This window comes from Rhyacophila brunnea, unplaced genomic scaffold (assembly GCF_057557595.1).
Source record: "Rhyacophila brunnea isolate RB1 unplaced genomic scaffold, BYU_Rbru_1.0 scaffold_11, whole genome shotgun sequence".
In the NCBI taxonomy this organism is placed as follows: Eukaryota; Metazoa; Arthropoda; class Insecta; order Trichoptera; family Rhyacophilidae; genus Rhyacophila; species Rhyacophila brunnea.
The window spans coordinates 20,553,790-20,573,335 of NW_028232763.1; the positions used below are offsets into that span (position 1 = coordinate 20,553,790).

The 19,546-nt window shown below is 33.2% G+C and overlaps 1 protein-coding gene across 1 annotated transcript in view; it reads left to right on the plus strand.

Annotated features, from left to right (window-relative positions):
- The window catches only part of oaf (BRICHOS-like domain-containing protein out at first), a 200,225-nt gene extending 183,951 nt beyond the window's left edge, over positions 1–16,274 (plus strand). Inside the window, exon 5 of the mRNA XM_085959872.1 lies at positions 15,375–16,274. Coding sequence (XP_085815998.1) covers positions 15,375–15,646 — 272 coding nt within the window. The 3' untranslated portion in view covers positions 15,647–16,274. The remainder of the gene's footprint in view (positions 1–15,374) is intronic.
- The last annotated feature ends 3,272 nt before the right edge of the window (positions 16,275–19,546 follow it).

Here is a 19,546-nt window from a genome sequence, read left to right on the forward strand (position 1 = left end):
GTCGATAACAATTCTGAATTCGTTTGATTTATTGTAAAACGTTCATTTTTACGGGCACAGTTAATCCTTATAATGGATATTTTATTTCCATTGCGATGCCAGCCTCCCATTGTTTCGGGCAATATTTTCAGGAAGTTATCAAAGATCAAAATGGCGTATCGTTTCAGCGGAAGATAATATATCGTGCTGAAGGAAATTGATATTATTTCATGCTGAAAAATCGGTGCGCCGGGAATACTAACGGCCGCTTTAATGTTTGTCCAAAGCTTTTCTTATGGCCCAATCCATTCATAATATACCACTTTCCACCTGAAGGAGCTATTTTATTTTATACACAAAATTGGACTAGTAATTGACCGATGCTCCCTATAAATATTATAAACCCTTTTGTAACCAACGAATATTTTAGTATCGATTGATAGAATTGAAAATTTAATTTTAATTGATGGTAAATATTTTAATGAACAATAATTCAATACTTAAAGATGCCATTTCGCTGTATTTTCATAATTAAGATAAGTTTGTATATTAGCTATAGGTAACTACAATATAGTATGCCAGTTATATATACATTTACCAGGAAACTCAAAAATAATCGGACGTGGGTTAATTCTGTAACAAGGTTTAAAGTTTTAGTGTGTAGAAATACGGGATAAACTGAATATTTAATTTACAATAATTATGTATGTATCGTAATATGCATTTAAGTTTTTCACATAAACGAAACAGGCATTCAATATTGGTAATATTTGAAGAAACTCGGCGCGCTTTGTGTTTCTTGCAGTTTATGGCCTGACTGTCTTAAAATAATATACCGAAGTCGACTTCAAAGCCTATGGTCTATGGCGACTGGCTTTCACGTTTATATCTTATTAATCTGTTCTGTGTTATTTGCCATATTATTTTTAAGTGTATTTTGCTTGAAGATGTCAGAAGATTCGATAAAACGATTGAAATGGAATTATATTATATTTTAAACAGTTATATGTAATATACTGTCATTATATAAAAAAAATGATTATTTTCCCTTAACATAATATAATTATATAGTTGCCATTTCCTTATGTAAATACTTGCAATCATCATGCAATGAGCGAAAAATCTTCTTCGCATGCAAAATTGACAATGATATTATTTATCACTACACATTTTACTATTTAAATGTAGGTATATAGTGTTGATTTAATATTCTCATATCGTATGTTTATATATCGAATAATAAAATATTTCTCTTAGCTTATAAGCGTTGTTTGAAAACTCAGTTTAGTTTTTTGTATACATAATTTTTAAAACTAGTTGGCGTCCAAACTACTTTGTACTAAAATATGGTTGGATGCCTCGACATTTGGCAATTTTGTAGTGTATCCTACGTCGAATCCCGATGTTATTAACATTCATTCCGCACCTTAAAAGTAACCCTAAGTTGTATCTTGTCGTAGAGCGCCGTAGATGTCGGCAACGCGGCGCCCGTCTGCCCTCCCCAGGCGCCGGGACGCGGCCACGGAGAACATAAAATGGTAGGGATAGTCGCCGCGATCTCGTTCCGTGGCATTATATCGACCAAGCTGGAGCGGTCGTTCGTAAATCAACATTTATGAGCCGCTGGGAAGCTGGCCGCAAAATTCTAACCGCAGAATTGTAGCCGCAACACGGCAACCTTATCGCCCCATCGGGCTGCCATAAAGTGCCATCACAAAGTACGCGTTCAAATATTTACCTGGACACCAAATCTGCGCTCCGGATACCTTCCAGCTAGATTTATTCATATTATACCCTCATAAAACGAAGGTGTCTTTTATTTTCTAATTTATTTTACGGTCCGCGTCCAATATTGGAATCACATAATTAACAGGTTCAATGGATTAATTCTGAAAATAAAATATCTTTAATATTATCCCTTCATAAACCAACATATCCCAACCTTAATAATTTGTGTTATAATATATCCCAGGATCTCTCTTTGCAATTATGAACACCTTATGATTTATTAATTGACACCGTTATTGGACTCGACTGGGTTTCCATTATAATGCTAATAAACAATAATTAATCTTATTTCTTAAATTGCGTTGGACAACATTATCTTTGAGCCAGATGCAGGGATGTCTTATTAAATTAACCGACCCGACTGGAGAAAATTATCTGTCAAAATAGTGAAGCATATTGTCCACAGACAAATAAATATGGTGTGCATTTTATTTTGCTTATCTGTCCTCAAAATAAAATTAACTTGAACTTCGAATTATAATTCAAACGAAATGCAAAACTGTATTTGCTTGATTTCTGTATTGGTATAATAATATCTTTCACTGTTTTAGTGTTATGGTTAGTCACTAAACGTCCGATTTTGGCGGTTGAAGCTTAGGCAGTAGTTAAGTATAAGCATCTGGCCCTTTGTTACAAATACTTTAGACACTGAACCCGTCTAGATTATGCTTTTTATTTAAATTTTCATTACATTCAATATTATTTATTGGTAGGTAATTGGAAGTTTACTGATTATTTTAATGTGTTACTGTCAATTATTGCCAGAGGCATTTATTGATTAAGATAAAATAAAATATGTAGTACTTATTCCACATAATTAAATAATAATCAGGACCGGTTTCGTCGCTTCAATAAGAGATTCCTAACTAATACAAAATCTTAGTGCCATGTGTATCCAGTGTGCTTTTTCAATTAGTTAATAAGTATTTCATGTAAGAAGTACTAATTAAAATTGTCCTAATTAAGTAGGATGTCCGTAGCTTAATCGGAGAAGCATACTGGCGCGAATCCAGAGGTTACTGGTTCAAGTCCCATCGGGTGTTGTATTTGTTTCTAGTGGGTATGAGATGTTTTCAAATTAAGTACGAGTATGTTCAATGTTACATTCTCAAATCTTGTGTCTTATCCGTTGAATAAAAAAAATTGTTTATTATATATATTATTAATATATATATTACACTTTCTATAATTGCGTAACGTTTCCTTCTCCTCTATAAATAAATTGTACCGAATACTTGGAAATAAGATTAATTCTTTGCACTTAATTATTAATTGACGTCAAGTCTTGCAGTCTCTGGGGAGGCCGACTCACGACTTGAAGTTGGCTGATGAAACTTTATAAACTAAGTTGTCGCGCCGCTAAACAACTGCTCAGAGCGTAAAAGTATTTGCTCTAGAATTATCTTAAATAATTCACTTATCTTCCCCTGAAAAGTTCTATTTACTACCTACTCACAGAACAAAAAAATCGCTACGTTTTTTTCCATATATTGAATGATGACCTGATATTATATTTTAAAAAGATATCTATATAGTATATACAGGTTTTGCCAGAGGTATGTGGAATGTGTTAATTAACTTTGTTAATTCCGCTGAAATAATCGACGTTAATCAATCATTACGTGGTTAACTTTTTCTCTGCCAGCCCTGCGCATAACATTTAGACCAAAGTGACCTTTTTATTGAATACTTTCACTTACTTAAATTTTCCACACGTGACAGACCTATATGGTTGACGTATATTAATTTTCCAACAAACAAGCTTATTATCCTTGTTTCCGTGTATTCAAATAGGCAATCTGAATTGCTTGATACACATACTTTAGAACAACCTAACAAAATACCATATTATAATATCGATTGCATTCTGGGCGAGATATTTACCAATTTAACTATCGACCTAAGTACTCCATGCCGATATTGCCTAACAAACAGATAAATATCTGAGGTATTTTTCATTTCCAACAATAGTAGCAATCGTATTTTGTAATTTTTAATCTAGCGCTTTCTTACTAATTTTGATTCATACATGGCATCATGATCTCTGAAAATTACCTATTTATTGTTGCTTTAATGTCATACGCATTAATCTATATATAATAATTTTATTCTTTCTAAAAATCAGAAAATCAAATTATTTTGATTATAAAATGTCATGTAAAATACGTTATAACATATAAAATACTAAGATTACTTTAATTATTAAAAGGAATCATTAGCTACGGTTAGGTGATATTAGATCTAAATGAAAATAGGGTTCTTTTTTCCGGATATGGAAATGGACTGTTTTTTTCTGTTTGTTGATTTCATTCACGGTAAATACAAAAAAATAAAAGGATCTTAATGTATGTAAACTTATATTAAATTTTAAATTACTTCGTCTAAAAGCATCCGCTCCGCAGGAAGCGTATCGCAACGAGGAAGACCATTATGTCAAAACGTAATTTACCATAAATAAGCGACAATGCGAAAGGAAAAGCCCAAGGCTTTACCTTCATGAATGTTTCTACGGCTGTAACGTGATTAGTTGCGCTGGTAAATAATAAACAAACCGCCCCGGCCTGCCTTTGTGTAACATTTGATGTTGTCTGGACTCGGAGAATAAATTTCTGCACGTTTTGCCAAAATGTCGGGAAATGTTATCATATGAATCTGTTGATTTCAAACCCAGTTATGTAGTATTATTTACACATCCATTTTATAACTTATATTTTTTTTTACATTCTGTATTTTTGCTAAGGAAATAGTTTCTTACTTATCTAGAAATGACGATCGTTTATTTAAACTTTAAACGTAGAATATCTTTATATTGTCAAGGCCCACCTCGTTGAGGTAAATGAATTCTATATATCGTTTGATGTTAGAAATAATTCGTTGAGAGACTATACAGCCTTAAATTTAAAAAAAAACATTGTATTAAGAAATATTACAGTTTTAAACAATAATATTGATCATCTGCAGAGCTATTCCATCACAATACAAATTCAATAAACAATAATGATAAAAATGCTATGATCTATTCCAAGAATTAACCATCTCGGGATAAGGACTATCATATTAACGTTTTTAATATCATCCGTGGCAACCGCGCTTACTAGATGGAAGACAACGGTGATTTTGAAAATGAATAGTCAGTTAGTTATAGTATCATATTGCACGCCTGCAATCTGTCGAATGGCATTTGATTACGTTTAGGCCATGTCCGTTTGTGTAAGAATTTACAATATAAGTAATGCACTGTATAAACGCGTTATATCATACATAATTCCAGTTCGACGACATAATAAAAAAAAATGTCAGTGGAATTGCTTAGGTGGAGTAGGTGTTGAGTGTCAACTTGCTATTTAAATATTCTCCTTGTATACAGAATTGAGCCGAAAGTTATCAGAGTTATCTCTGATCAAGAAAAATAACTGAAAGATATTTAGGTGTTAACTAGTTAGAATAGCCCAGTTGTAGGTTTGTAAATTAAATGTAGGTATTTCGTGTAAGTATATCGTCATTTTTGTAATTTTAAAAATAAAGCGTTATATCCGAGTTGCGAAAAATGTAATGAAAATCTTTCCCATTGAATTCGGAACGTTCGGAGTTAATAATGAACTTTGACAAAAATACTTAGCCGGCGCAGTTTTGCAATTCGCTGGCTACAAATTAATTGTCTCACCCTCGCTAAGCCGCGTCATTTTCGCCAAAACAGTGAAGTCGTCAGAATAAAAAAGTTTTAGGCATTAACATTTCTCTAAATCGATGGCATTTATGATTAATTAAAACTTCGCCATTTAGGTTATTACTTCCTTACTTACTTTACACTCGTCACGCCCCAACCTCTGTGTAGGTACTGGGTCACACCATTTATTTTAATCGAGGGTCACTTGCAATGTCAATCATGCACCGCGTAGACAGCTATTGTAGCATCGCTGCAGGGTAGGTAGGTAATTAATAAAATTATTATGGCCAACAAGTCTTTACCTACTATCACCATCATCGCCAAACGCCACACGCTGGATCGGAAGTACCTACAGAATATTTAAAATGTAACTGATGTGATTATTTTACTCTAAAGTTCATAAAAACCAACCACATAACCATTTGCGACTTTCTGTATACATAAACCTATATAAATGAATATTTGCCAGCATCCCAACCGTAAATGAAATTACAATACATTATATTACATCATGTGCTAAGACGATCATATTATGGGCTTCCATAGGTGGCGATTGCATTAACTATTTTTTGTTTTTACGATAAATGGATGTTAGCCTCTTGCTCAACCTATTAGGTATATACGCTGTGTCTAAATACACATTGAAAAACAATATGTGGAATTCGCCAGACCTGAAATTCGAACCCTCAGCCGCCTGATATCCACCTGTCTGACCCAGATAAACAGCTTAACAAGTTCTACACTAAACAAGGGTGATGACGATGGATGTAACTCCATAGAATAAATGCGTTGATAAAAATACAAAAATAACCCAATTAATGCAGACGTGAGTCTGTTTAACCAGACCTCTCAACACTAACATATTTTAAATTAGTCAAAGTAAATCTATCGAGTGAAATAAATAATAATAACAAAGAAATAAATATATGACTACGCCAGTATTGAGTAAAAGGCAGAAGGTAAGTTTTACACAATACACCCTGTCTTCCTGTGATAACAATGTTCAGATTGGTTTAGATTTTGGAGCCCGAAACAGCTGTCAACATAAACAACTCAAATACGATAGAATTAATAAGAAAATTGTTTTAAAAATCCATATAATGATATATTTCTACCACGTAAACGCCAATTCAATTAATAATGTTTATACTATATATATGACAATACTATCTTATAATACTACCCTACTACCAATACTACTTACTTATGACAATATGTAGCGTAAAATCTACGCTTTAACAAAATTACCCGCTTAATTTTCTACCCATCTTTCTAAAAACGCAGATTTATGCATTTATGTGTGTGTGTGAAAAAATAGTCTCATTAAGTAGACATGTAGGGTTTTTGCCACTCCACTTCGCCTTATTTCGCTGGCGGGGCACATATTGTAGCATTTTATTTCCGAATCGACTCTTGAAGCAGCCGCAGCACTTTTTACAGCTTTTTTCGGGATAATGGCGGGACATTAAAAGCCACACGCTCTGCGATTTGCTAAGCCGCCCCTCACCCTGCGCGCTCTGCCTACTCCGCACCCCCTCGCCACCACGCTGCCGATCGCCAATTTATTGCCCTTTTTGCTAGCGCGCAATCAACGTTAGCACTTCGCCATATATTCATGTACTCTCATATAAATCGGAAGAACATTATTGCAATTGAACTAGCGTTTGAGCAAATAACAATGGATAAATGAATTCTGTCCTTTGTTAAATATAATCAAATAAAATCGTTTTTGTACAGCTTGGAGAGCTTTACAGACAATATACGTTAATCGAATCGGGCCATTGTTTAGCATTTGACTGCAGTGTCGAAATCTAAACTCTAATATTTATTTTTAATAAAGTGAATAAATTCATACCATGCAGCAAATGTGATGTTACAATTGCTTCGATAAATCTATTCCCCATGCTTAATGTCGTAGTACTTATATGGGGATCAGCGGCGATTATCTAAGTCGCAGATAGCGCAGTCGATTCGTCGGTTGATTTAAAGGGGCCTTGGAACGGTCTACACCTGTCATAAAATTATTAAATTAAGTATATGGAAATTATACAATTTTTTTTTTAATTATTTTCGAAAAATAAATAAAAGAAGACCAAGTTTTATATAATTCTTAGATACTCATCTAGAAATTACGATAGTTTATTTAAACTTAAAATACGTTTATTGCCAGGGCCTACTTCGTTGAGATAAAGGCATTCTATATATCGTTTGATGTTAGAAATAATGCGTTGAGAGACATATCTATACAGCCTTAAATTTAAACAACAATAGGTATATTAAGAAATATTATAGTTTAAAACAGATATTGTTCAGTTATAAAATTAATAAATTAAGTACCAAATTAACAAAAAAGAAATACAATAAAATCATTTTTTATATAAGTAAATAAAAAATAGTTAGTGTGTATGGTTTTTATTTTATATTTATCACGGGGGACTCAGTCATCGATCAGTGCATCAGGTCTTGGCGTCCCTAAACTTGCCATCAATGTGGGCTAAGAAATTACTGGTTTCTAAGCTATGCAATATATTCATTCTTTTTTAAAGATTCGAGGTTTCTTTGTTGCTAATTCACAATAATTTATAAAACCTGTTTTATCACTTATTGGTCATCCATGGACTGAAACCGTATGCGGTTTCGAACCGTGTGCCATACTAAGCTAATCTTTTCTGTTCACGGAAATATATTTTCACAAAGTATTTATTATAAGCATCTGATCGTATCCGTTTAAACCATACACTTACACTTAAAAATTTAGTGAAAATATATTTTCATGAACAAAAATCATAAGTTTAATATAGCACACGGATCTAAACCGAATACGGTTTCAGTTCATGAATGGCCTCTTAGTATTCACCACACCATTAAATATTGTTTTACAAGCAGATGCTTTACGTTACAGTCAAAGCCTAAGTGGAGTTGAAGATACAGTTATTAAATAATCAAATTTATTTATAGGTATACCTATTTAAAATATACTTTTCTTTTAAATTGTTCCCAAAAACAAAAATCCGCGTAGCAATCTCTTTGGTGTGAATATAAAATTCACTTCTGATATACTGAGAAATATTTCTGTTTGAACGCCTCGTTATTCAATAATCACCAATTAAATTTAATAAAAGTTTAAAAAGCCTTAATATCACGCCCGTTTCTGGATAGAATTCACCGTCAAAAAATTCCCCGAAATTAACGCAAATCGTATCTGTAATAAATTTCAATGTAGTTAATTATCCTTAGTCATCACTCATCACCTGAGGTCATAAGTAACCCAATAATGTCGAAATCATGATATAGATCGCGCAACCAGAGTTGGTGCGACGCAGATACGAAAGATTGCGTATATTGGTGAATTTCTGAAGAATACAGTAATTCTTTTACAGGCTGTTCCTTTTTTGAATGCGTCTGTGTGAGTATTCGGCCGCCTCAACTCTGGTTGTGCGATCTATACCACACATTGAATAAAATTATTCGTAGAAAACAGACAGAGAAAATTCCTTGTCGGGCAAACTGTCGGTAACTATAATACAGGATACCTCTATATTTTAGCTTCTTATTATCAGGGGGGCTTTGCTTTATCATCTGCTACTCGAAATAGTTCGGTGGAGCTGCACTCGTATCAATAATGGAGGTACTTAAGCCACGAAATGCGGCGTCGCTCTCTGCTGCGTTTCACATGGATCTTTATTTACTTGGATGACAAATTGAGGAATGCTATACTTATGTCGTCTCATAGTGTGGCCGAGGTAATGTAGTTTTCTCGTTTTAATACTACGCAGAATTTCTTGGTCCTTTCCTTGTAGTCGAGTGGTAGAGTGGTGGAGAAATGATCGAAATACACGGGTAATTCGAAGTATTAATTGTTATTTAATTTTTAAATAATTTTCCATACCTATTTCTAATTTTCTAATGTGATATTTGTTACTCCTTCATATATGACCATTTCGAATACGACACTTGGCCAACTTGTATTGAATCAAACCATTCACACTATAATGCAAAATAAATGTAGCTGTAATCGTAAACAAATAAACACTGTTAGCATTACTGTGAAAAGACAGTCCTCGTTAATTATTGGATATAAGTTCAAAATGTTGAGATGAACACTGAAAAAAAAATGGCATATAATACGTCTGAAACGTCAAACATGGAGAATATCATCCTTCGAAATAAATTCAAACATACTTGCTGTAATATATACTGCAAGTTTATAGGGCTCACAATTTCCCTGCCTCTTGGTCGGTTACATATCTCTTAGATTTTAGTATTACGATCCAGGTAGAGAAACGAATTGTAAGACATCTTTGGATTGTAGTGGGTGGTGGGAGGTGTAATAAAAAAAATCATGCAAGTTTCCTATCGGCGTAAAATGAAAAATCGTAAAATTTTCCATGGTCCATGTGTGCCGTACAAAAGCTCTGGGCGGAGTTTCCGATTTCGGCCGCCGAAGGATGTTTTATGACGTCACCCTTCGGCATGGCGCGCGTGCGACCCACCGGAAATCGACTTTTCAATTTTGCCCGCTCCGAATGGTTCGGTTTTGTTTTCAATATTCGATACGCATCGGATCACGGCCGGCTTTCGAACCCGGTGTGCTTTCAATGCTAATTCCACAAAATACTTAATCATATATATTTGTTCTGCTGTCGCAATATCTGACGGCTACGTGAAAATGTTTGAATATTGCTTTCGAAATATATTTTATTCGGAAATATTTTACGTGGGCGATTTATGAAAATCCTTCAAAACCTTCCCACTGTGTTATATATTTATATCTCACTTGGGCTTACTAAATATAATTTTCAATATTATTTCTTGTTTGAAGTAAATCTCATAAAGATTACGTATAAAAACGCCTTAGAATTCGATTTGTATTTATACTTGCCATAAACTCTGCTATATATTTTAATTAAATAGTAGTATCTTGTTTAAAATATATAATATATAACATAAATATTTTTATATAAAAATGTTTTTGATTAATTTTAGTTAATGCTCAATGCTTTTATCTCAAAAATCCACAAAGAAGCGAGCTCTCGATATATTTTGAGTAGATACCTAAATTTTGTTGGAAATTAAGGTAATCACCTGTTCTTCTTCTTAGTCTTTAGTTACGTTATTTATACCTGCGAAGATCATCCGCTATTCGATCGGTGTAAAGAAATAATAAATAAAAATTATTTATTAATTAAAAAATTGCCACTGAGTCAATGCGGAAATTTTTTTTATATTGTAAGACGAGGAAGTTTGTATTGGTTAATAAAAATTCAACGAATATAAAATTATTAGCAAGGCAAGTATGTTAGAACAAAAATTATAATAATATAATAATAATAAATAATTAACGATTAGATAAGATACCTATAGCACAGTGGTCAGTGCACATGGTCGCGATTCCCGAGAGACGCAGGTTCGAATCCTGCTGGGTGTCGTATTATTTCCAAAAAGATTTTTTCTACTGGTTATATATTTCTCAGAAGTATTCTCAAATTATGTATGTTCGACAAGAAAATGGCTGACAGGAAAGACGACATTAGGAAACATTTGAACGCGAACACTTCATTAATTTGTATATAAATATACACTATAGGTATCTACATTATTCGTCATTTGTGCAATTTCTTACGTTTGATCAATCCAAACTAGGTAAGTATATAAATAATGATTGTAACAGCGGAGCCAGTTATATTGCTACCCGGTAAACGCCGGTTGTTCAATATAGCAACGCAATTTATCATAGGATCGAGAGGAATGGAATCGACTCGGATAGGCCTTCACCCAGTAATGGATCGATCCAAGCCGATGAAAATATCAATATGAGATAATATATAATATTGGTAGTTGTTGAATGGCATCCTTTTCAATGTGACCGTGAATCGCTTAAGCGTTATTCACGTGTGTTTTCCAAAATGCCTTACGATAACAATTTGATGGTTAGTTTCATACAATTTAATTTTATGGTTATTTTCTTGATTTACGGGGGGAAATTAAGGGTTCAAACTCTTGAACTTATCATAAATATTCGAAGAAAGATATATTATTTAACGATCATAAATTGACTAAAGATCATATACCTATATCTTCTGCTGGGTCAGATTTCTTTCGTCAATTTATACTGCCGATCGACCGTCACCCTGCCAATAAATATCCCCAGTAGATAGACACCACGCACCTTCAAAAAAAAGGAAAAAATCATCTAGAATAGAACGCACCCCGCATAATCGTCACTTAAAAATCCATTCGCCTCCAAAGGGACGCGAAAAGCCCGGATAGCACGGCACGGTCGCGCCGTATCTCTTTAAATCGGATTACTCGCGGAGATGATAATACGGCATAGACACCTTTCGCATCCGGCGCCGCCGAACCGTGAGGGGCACGTCCCAATTTTATCGCGTCTCTATTGCTCCGGCCGGAAATATCTTTTATCACGTTTTGGCAGAGACAATCGAAAAAGTCCGGGGCGCGGGTCGCAAACTTCACTATACAACTTGGACCACGCAATGTTGAACTTTGTTAGTATTTTATTTCTGCAACAGATTTATACAGTAACTATACTCCTAAACTTCTGTTTTTTCTCGATTGTTCTCCAATTACTGAAGACATCTGTTTCCATTTATGATGGTCTACGGCTACAGTTGCATAGTCCGGTGGACATTACTATCCACTTAAGTATATTTATTTGTCTCACAAATCCCTTGCAACTTCTTTTATCTTGCCAGTTGCAACTTTAGGTATGTAGTGCTGGATTTTTTGTGGCATACCAAGCCCGAGTTACTCATTCCGTTTATGGGGATAATGTATTTTCTCCCCACTACATACCTAATATCTCTCAATAAGACCATATTTCAACAGTCAGCCGTCTTTAATAATTCAGGGTTACTGTCAGTTTTATTCAAAACTCGTTCGACCAACTTTGATCTTAAATGGATGATAAATATATACCTACAGTTTGTTAATATCTTTTTCACAGATAGCTTCGATTAATTTGTCTTTTATTTTGGGCTCAGATTACCACTAGTTATTAATAGTACGTTCCAATACTTCATCGTATTCCTCAATATTACATATCAACTTAAGTGATAGTGCTACTTAATTAAATGCTATATTTCTGTGTGACATTTATTTATTTAAAAAAAACATTGTTGACCTAAAAAGACTTCAAGAGAGGACGTTCACAACATGATATTTAAATTGGAAAAACAGCTGGCTATAATCAGGAAATAAAATTTCAAATACAAAATACACACCTCATCCCTGAAAATGTAGATGTGTTTGGGGAGCGCATTGACTAGTTTTACACCGCTCTTTAATGGTATCTGATATGCTTGTCAAGAGAAAACAGTTCGTCTGAGAATAGGTCATTGCTGCAACCACGTAGGTAACTGATAGATGCATACAAATTCAAATTCTTTAGAATGTCATGATTGGAAACCATCCCACGTAATAACAGGCAAAATGTATATATATATATATATATATATCAGAAGTGACCTACGAGAGTCAAGAGAGCAAAAAGGGAGCATGCCTTGTAGAAAGGCAGTCGGAAAGTAATCGTTTGACGAATCATCGAAAGGAAAATAGTTATATGTCTTAAAATAAAGGTATCGAAAAAAGTTCTCCTGGACGCGCTCTAAAATAAGCTTGTAGGAAACTTCAGAAGGACTACAGATAATGGACCCATATTCAAGAATACTATGCACTAACGAGACGTAGATTATACGTATCACGCTGTGCTACCTCTTTGGTTCGTTAATATAACTAACGTAAAAATCATAAACTCATGATTTCTCATAACATTGCTAGTTTTTTTGTTTACTTTTTCATATGACTCAAAATTTCCTTCGTTTATACATTAATATTATATTTAATGTTGTTCTATCTGCCCAAAAAAGTCTTGATATATGCGACATAATATCGTCACTGTTCACACTAATTCGAAAAAATGACATATTGAGTTAGTTATACCAAAATGTTCCATATTTCAAACATTACCGTCTGGAAACCTTCTTAATAAATAAACAGTCTTTATTTTAAAGTCACCCTTTTTACGATTACTTAATAAACTCACATGATTAGACCATTTCAAACATTTTAACAACTTCAAAGTCAAATTACTCAAAACTAGTATTCTCCAGTTAGTGTGTTCTGCCAGAACAGAGACGAATGTACATTGCTTCTTGCTTCCCAACACCCAGGTACTTCCTTTCAATACACTCTACTATTAGCGTTGTTTAGCATTATAGTCTCATCGCTTTCTAACCACCCACTGTAGAGTAAAGGTTACTGATAATGTGTTATTGTCTTCCATAAAGATAGGGAATAACATTAATTTCTAAACGATTATTACAATCATAATATTGTGTTTAGAACAGCCATAATATATTATGTGGGTAGGTACTAATAATGCCTCTTATATATTTCTCAATACTTAGCACAAATATGTAGAATCGCGAATAATGCTCCATAAATACGTGAATAATATGATTCCGCTTTCATACCAACCCCGGCATCTGGAAATCTCGAATCTAGATGTAGATATTCCACGACCGTACAAATGGCGCGACGCTCTTACCGATACTAAGTATACTACATAGGATATAGTGTTTTTGTTGAGTTACGCGAGGAACGCTATTTCCCCATTCACCCATGAATCGTAGCGAGACTCCTTTGTATTATTAAGGCCATGCATTAGTTGAGGCACGGTCTAAAAAGATCGTTGCTAGGCGATGTGCGGATTGCGGGTCGCGGGTGAAAATGACGCCTGTCAAACGAAATATTATTTCTCATATAAATCCAACATACGTCCATTTTATGTTCTGTTTATTATTCTATTAGTATCAATAATAATATATTCATTGACATGTTTGCTTTTTAAAGTAAATGGGTAAAGTTTTTAGTCATCTTTACACGATTTTAGAATTAATTGGCCCGTCGCCATCACCCAGCAAAGTGACGTGCGTCCGAATCCACGTTCTCTCAAGGAATGCGAAGCAAGTACACATTTTCGTCGCGCGTACAGTTGAACATTATTTGGCGTTTCACTGATGCGTCACCTTAAGCCGCTCTATTCGTATTCGTTATTTTCATAATAATTTGTCGTCTCGGTGAACGGGAACTGGGAACGGGTATTAATAAAATACATTTTAACAATAGTTTGCACAACCACTTCTGTGCCGGGAACGCGATGCGCATTTTGTGGTGTATATTATTTGTACAACCGCAAATATGCCTGAGTTTTTGTTAGGCGGACTCATAATATTTAATTTTATCGTACAGACGATAATATTACTCATATCTCAGTGTAGGCACTTAACTACTTATATTGCAACCCTTCTTATGTAGAGCTTTTATTATTATTTACCTCTTTAAATAATCATGGACGATTGCTTACGGTTGATATTTTTTATGTGTCTACAGTAGATTGAATGATAGATATCACAAAACATACGATTGACATTTTTTTGTAAAGTGAGGTTTCTTCAGAATTTGACAGAAAGGAAATTAAAATATGTACACAATATCGTATATTCCTACTATGTATGATATTAATTTTATTTTACAATTGTTATTCCATTCCACGATACAGTGGGTTAATACATTCATTGTAAAGCAAAAGTAGTAGGTCGATATCCACAAAAATATGGTACATATAATAAGGATAAGTTTATTTTATTTCGTATGTTTAGCATTTTGTTGACGTTTATTTTAACTACAAAATATCTTCTTATATTTAAATACACTTGAACGGGGTTAAACAATAATATTATATACCTATATACGGATGCTGATTTAAAATTTTTAATTAAAACATTATATTCTTTGTATCACTAGGCTTAGGTATTGTCCGATATATTTATTTTCAATTTTCATGCTTATATAAATACTATGTTTAATTCTGTGCACGCACGACATTTCACTAATTTGATTTCTTCTTTCTCCCCAGGTGTTTCCATGACGTCTCTCCGGGATGCCGTCAAGCCGTTTCCGGCGGAGGCGGCGCCGCCGTGCGCGGGGACTCGCGGCGCCCGTTCGCCTTGCCGCTGCCACTTCGAAGCCTGCGTCGGCTGGTACCCCTGCGGGCTCAAATACTGCAAGGGTAGAGGACCCCCGGCAGCCGCGCCCCTCTCCTACCGCTGCGGCATCAATACTTGTCGGAAGTGCAGACTGTTCGAGTATCACGTCCACCGGAAGCACCATTGCCTTTGGGACGAATGACCCGCCGGGCTCGGCGCCCCTCGACATCGAGATAACCACCTCTATTATGATGACGTAGCGACTTTTCATTTAAGCATACTGTTATGCAGTCTACTTTTGTACGTATTTTGTAAATTCGATGGCGGTGTATCACGGACCATTTTTTTAAAGCGATTCCCTTATTATGATGATCTTGTAAATGTAATATTCACATAATTTTAATATTGATTTTTGCTCATACTACTATAAAATATAAAATTTTCAACTCAGCTACTTATCTAAAATAGTAAACGAAACAAATTTACTGTAAATTTAGCCTCTCCAGAAAATTAGTTTTATTCTGAAATCTTCGTTTTGAGATAATCGTGTTTATACACGACATGTCACCTCAAAAATCATGTGATATGTTCTGCGCGTCACTACATTTATACTTCCAGTGCCATCTGTTGTCAATATTTAATTAATTTAACTGATTTACCGAAAACTAGCATTATCGCGATGATACTATTTTTCCGGAGAAGTGCTAAATATAATTTGCCTATTAGCCGAATTTGGAACTAAAATAACTTGACTCCAAAAGTTACAGAAGGCTGCCAAACGTTTCCGTTAGACTAGATTATAATTGAAATAGCATTAGTTTTACCCATACAAAAATAAATACTTCTCGACGATACTGCAGTGCTCTCGATCGGCAGCCAACATTTTGGTCGATAAATAAATAGGGTATTAACGTTTTTCAAAATACCCATGAAATCTTCTTGCCAATATTATAATAAAATCGTCTGATACTATAAATATTTTAATTATTATTAAAATTAACCAATGCATGGTCGATTCCTACAATAATATTTTTTTCTTGCCTGGTGTATTCCTAAAATCAAAGAACTTATTTTACAATTTCTTTTACAGCGACCTTTTTACAGTGTAAATTAATATTTTTATGTTTTTCCTGTATGAGATTAATGTAACTTACTTTTTGGAATATAGTGTAACCAAATATAATAATAGATAATAAGAAATTATTGTATTGGCATTTAATGAAAAATTCTGAGAATTTTGGCGTAAATTACTATTTAATGTAAATAAAAATCTATTTTTTCTATATGAAAAGTATCCACTTTTCCTTTTCGGTTATTTTTCATTTTTTAATTAATATTCCTTAGCAATAATTTCTCACAGATATGCATCGAAATTTAAAATAAATATATTTGATTCTTGGTACAGTGATTGTTTATCACCACAGTAAATTCAATATGTATTACAAAATTGTGTATTTAACTATATTTTAAAACTGACCAAGTTATAATTGAAATTATAAAACATTTGACCAAATTTTTATATATTATTGAAGTTAACTATCAATAAAAATGATTGTTTAAAATATTTTATCATTTCTTAGATTTGCCTCAAACTATTTGAAATATATTCTTGCATATTTTTGTTTTATATTGCATATATTATAATAAATATTATAATTAGTATGTCAAACAATATTGGTTTGTTAAATACAAGAATCAAAATTATTGTCTCGTAGAACCATGATTACATTTTAATATAATTGAAAACTTATTATTAAAACAGTACATGTCGTATGATAGCAAAACGTATTAAAGAAATGTATTTTTTAGTCTCGGTCTTCGCATTCCACGTATATTTTTTAGACATGTTTAGCGCAATTTCCGTTTGTTTTGTATTTGCTTTTCTCATGACATTCTCTGCTTCTTTGTATGGATCTCCTGTCTTTTTGAGTTTGATATACGAGTATCACATGTCTTTTTGAATTGTGACGCTCTGATGAGCATTGCACCTGACACGGTATGAATATGAAAGAATTCTTTGATATCATATACTTCTCTAAAAAGGCTTAGGTTCAGGTCAGTTAAAAGTAGGCCTGTAGGTATCCCATCTTTATTTAATTCATATTCTATTACAAAATTCTTTTTAAAATTATAATTATTTATTGCTGTTCCGAATTTATACTGAACATCTTCCATTTCATTAAACTACTTATGTGTATAGTGTATATCTGACTATTTATTTTTACTTTCACTTTTTTTAAGTTTTAAACCATTCCCTCAATTTTCGAAGTTTAAGAGAGAGAAAATGTAGTACACACAACCAACTAAAGTTCAATTCTGGTCCTCCGTATCGTAAACGCAACTCGTTATCCGTGTGTAAGTGAGCAGTTGCATTATTATAATACATTATTGGATTTAAAAAAAATATTGTTCTCTAGTAATACAAATTTGCATTGATACCTGCGTTTTGGCATATCATTTGACTCCATCGGAATAGTACAAACCATGGAGGTTCTTAGGCCACGAAATGCGACGTCGTTCTCTGCTACGTATACCCTTAATCTTGCATATGATGAGTTGGATAATGCCGTACATGTATCATCTCATAATACGTAGAACTTCTCGGTTCTTTCCCATTAATTTGAGAACGTCAATATTTATCACGTCCACAGAATTTTGAAGATACGTCTGTACAACTGCATCTCGAAAGTCTCAACTCTCCGGAAAGGCTTAAGAAAATATAACTGCGAACCATACCCAATTTCAGGTCTCTATAGATAAGGAAGCGGCACTCTTTGCTATTTATTTATTTATCATATTTTTTGAGACTGGTCACATTATTCATTATTATCGGACCAGTCCCACCATGCTTTTTATAATCTTTCAAATAAAATATATCTTCAGATCATTTTATGAACACACATGGTGAATTATTCATATATAATTTATAGGTGTTGCTAACGCAGATAAAATATTATTATCTCTTGATATAAAAGTGATTGTATTCTTTATGTCTACGCGTCTTTCAGTATCACATCGTGAAATCTATTCTTTTTGCAATCCATGTCGCAAACGTTAAGGGTGTATGAATTGCCTAAGAGAAGGCTGTCTTGCTTTTGCGTACACTTTAAGAAAATTCGATATGCAGTTAGCGTTCGCATAATCCTCTGGAGTGACATAAATAATATACATTTTCGAAGTACTATCATAAAAACCTTGGAATAACGCTCAATGAGTAATTTTATAAGGCCATTTTCAAACATGTTGTCATTCTCCAAGACAGCAACTTATAATGTTTGTAGCTAACATTAATTTGGACTAAAACTAAAATCGTTTACCCGTTAACTTTATCAACACATTTTAATTGTGAGTAATATTACTCGCACATTTCTTTTACTTTATGAAAAAAAAATATTATCGAATAGTACAATAAGCATGTATGTGAAAAAAAAATATTCCGTAGTAAAATTAAGATTTTTTACCAACTTTCCTAAAAAATAAGACCAATAATAAGTATGTAAATCATAATGTAAATTCCCTCGCCTGCATTATAATATATATTAAATGTATAGAAGAATGTCTATCTTATAAGCATTTTTATATTTATCTGCAAACATATTATTGTTAAAAATTCATTTACACACTTTTAAATATGTTTCTAAATTTCTGTATAATATTAACTTTAATTTTAAAAATTACCTACAACAAGGATTAAATTATTGCAAAAATTCTAATTTATGTACCTTGGCACAGATACGACAGATGATTTGGGTGATAAACCTTAAAACGATTTTATTATTTTTTTTTATCAGCAAATGACATTTTTGGCGAAAATACGTCACATATTTTAAATTGTTTCAATTTTATCATTTTCAACGTCTCAAAAGACCATTCGGCAGAAGTTATTCTGTGATAAAGTTACAACTATTTTTGGTGAGGCGTTTCGTAAAACATGTATGGATGAAATCAATAAAGTTATTATTTAATTACGCTTTCCTGTAAAATTGCAGTTTTACACTTATGCCTTTTTGGCTAGGCAACCTCAGTATTAATTATTTAATGATATTTTTCTATTTCCATCAACGATATAAGTAACTAAAGTTCATTGCCTACCTTGTTAATT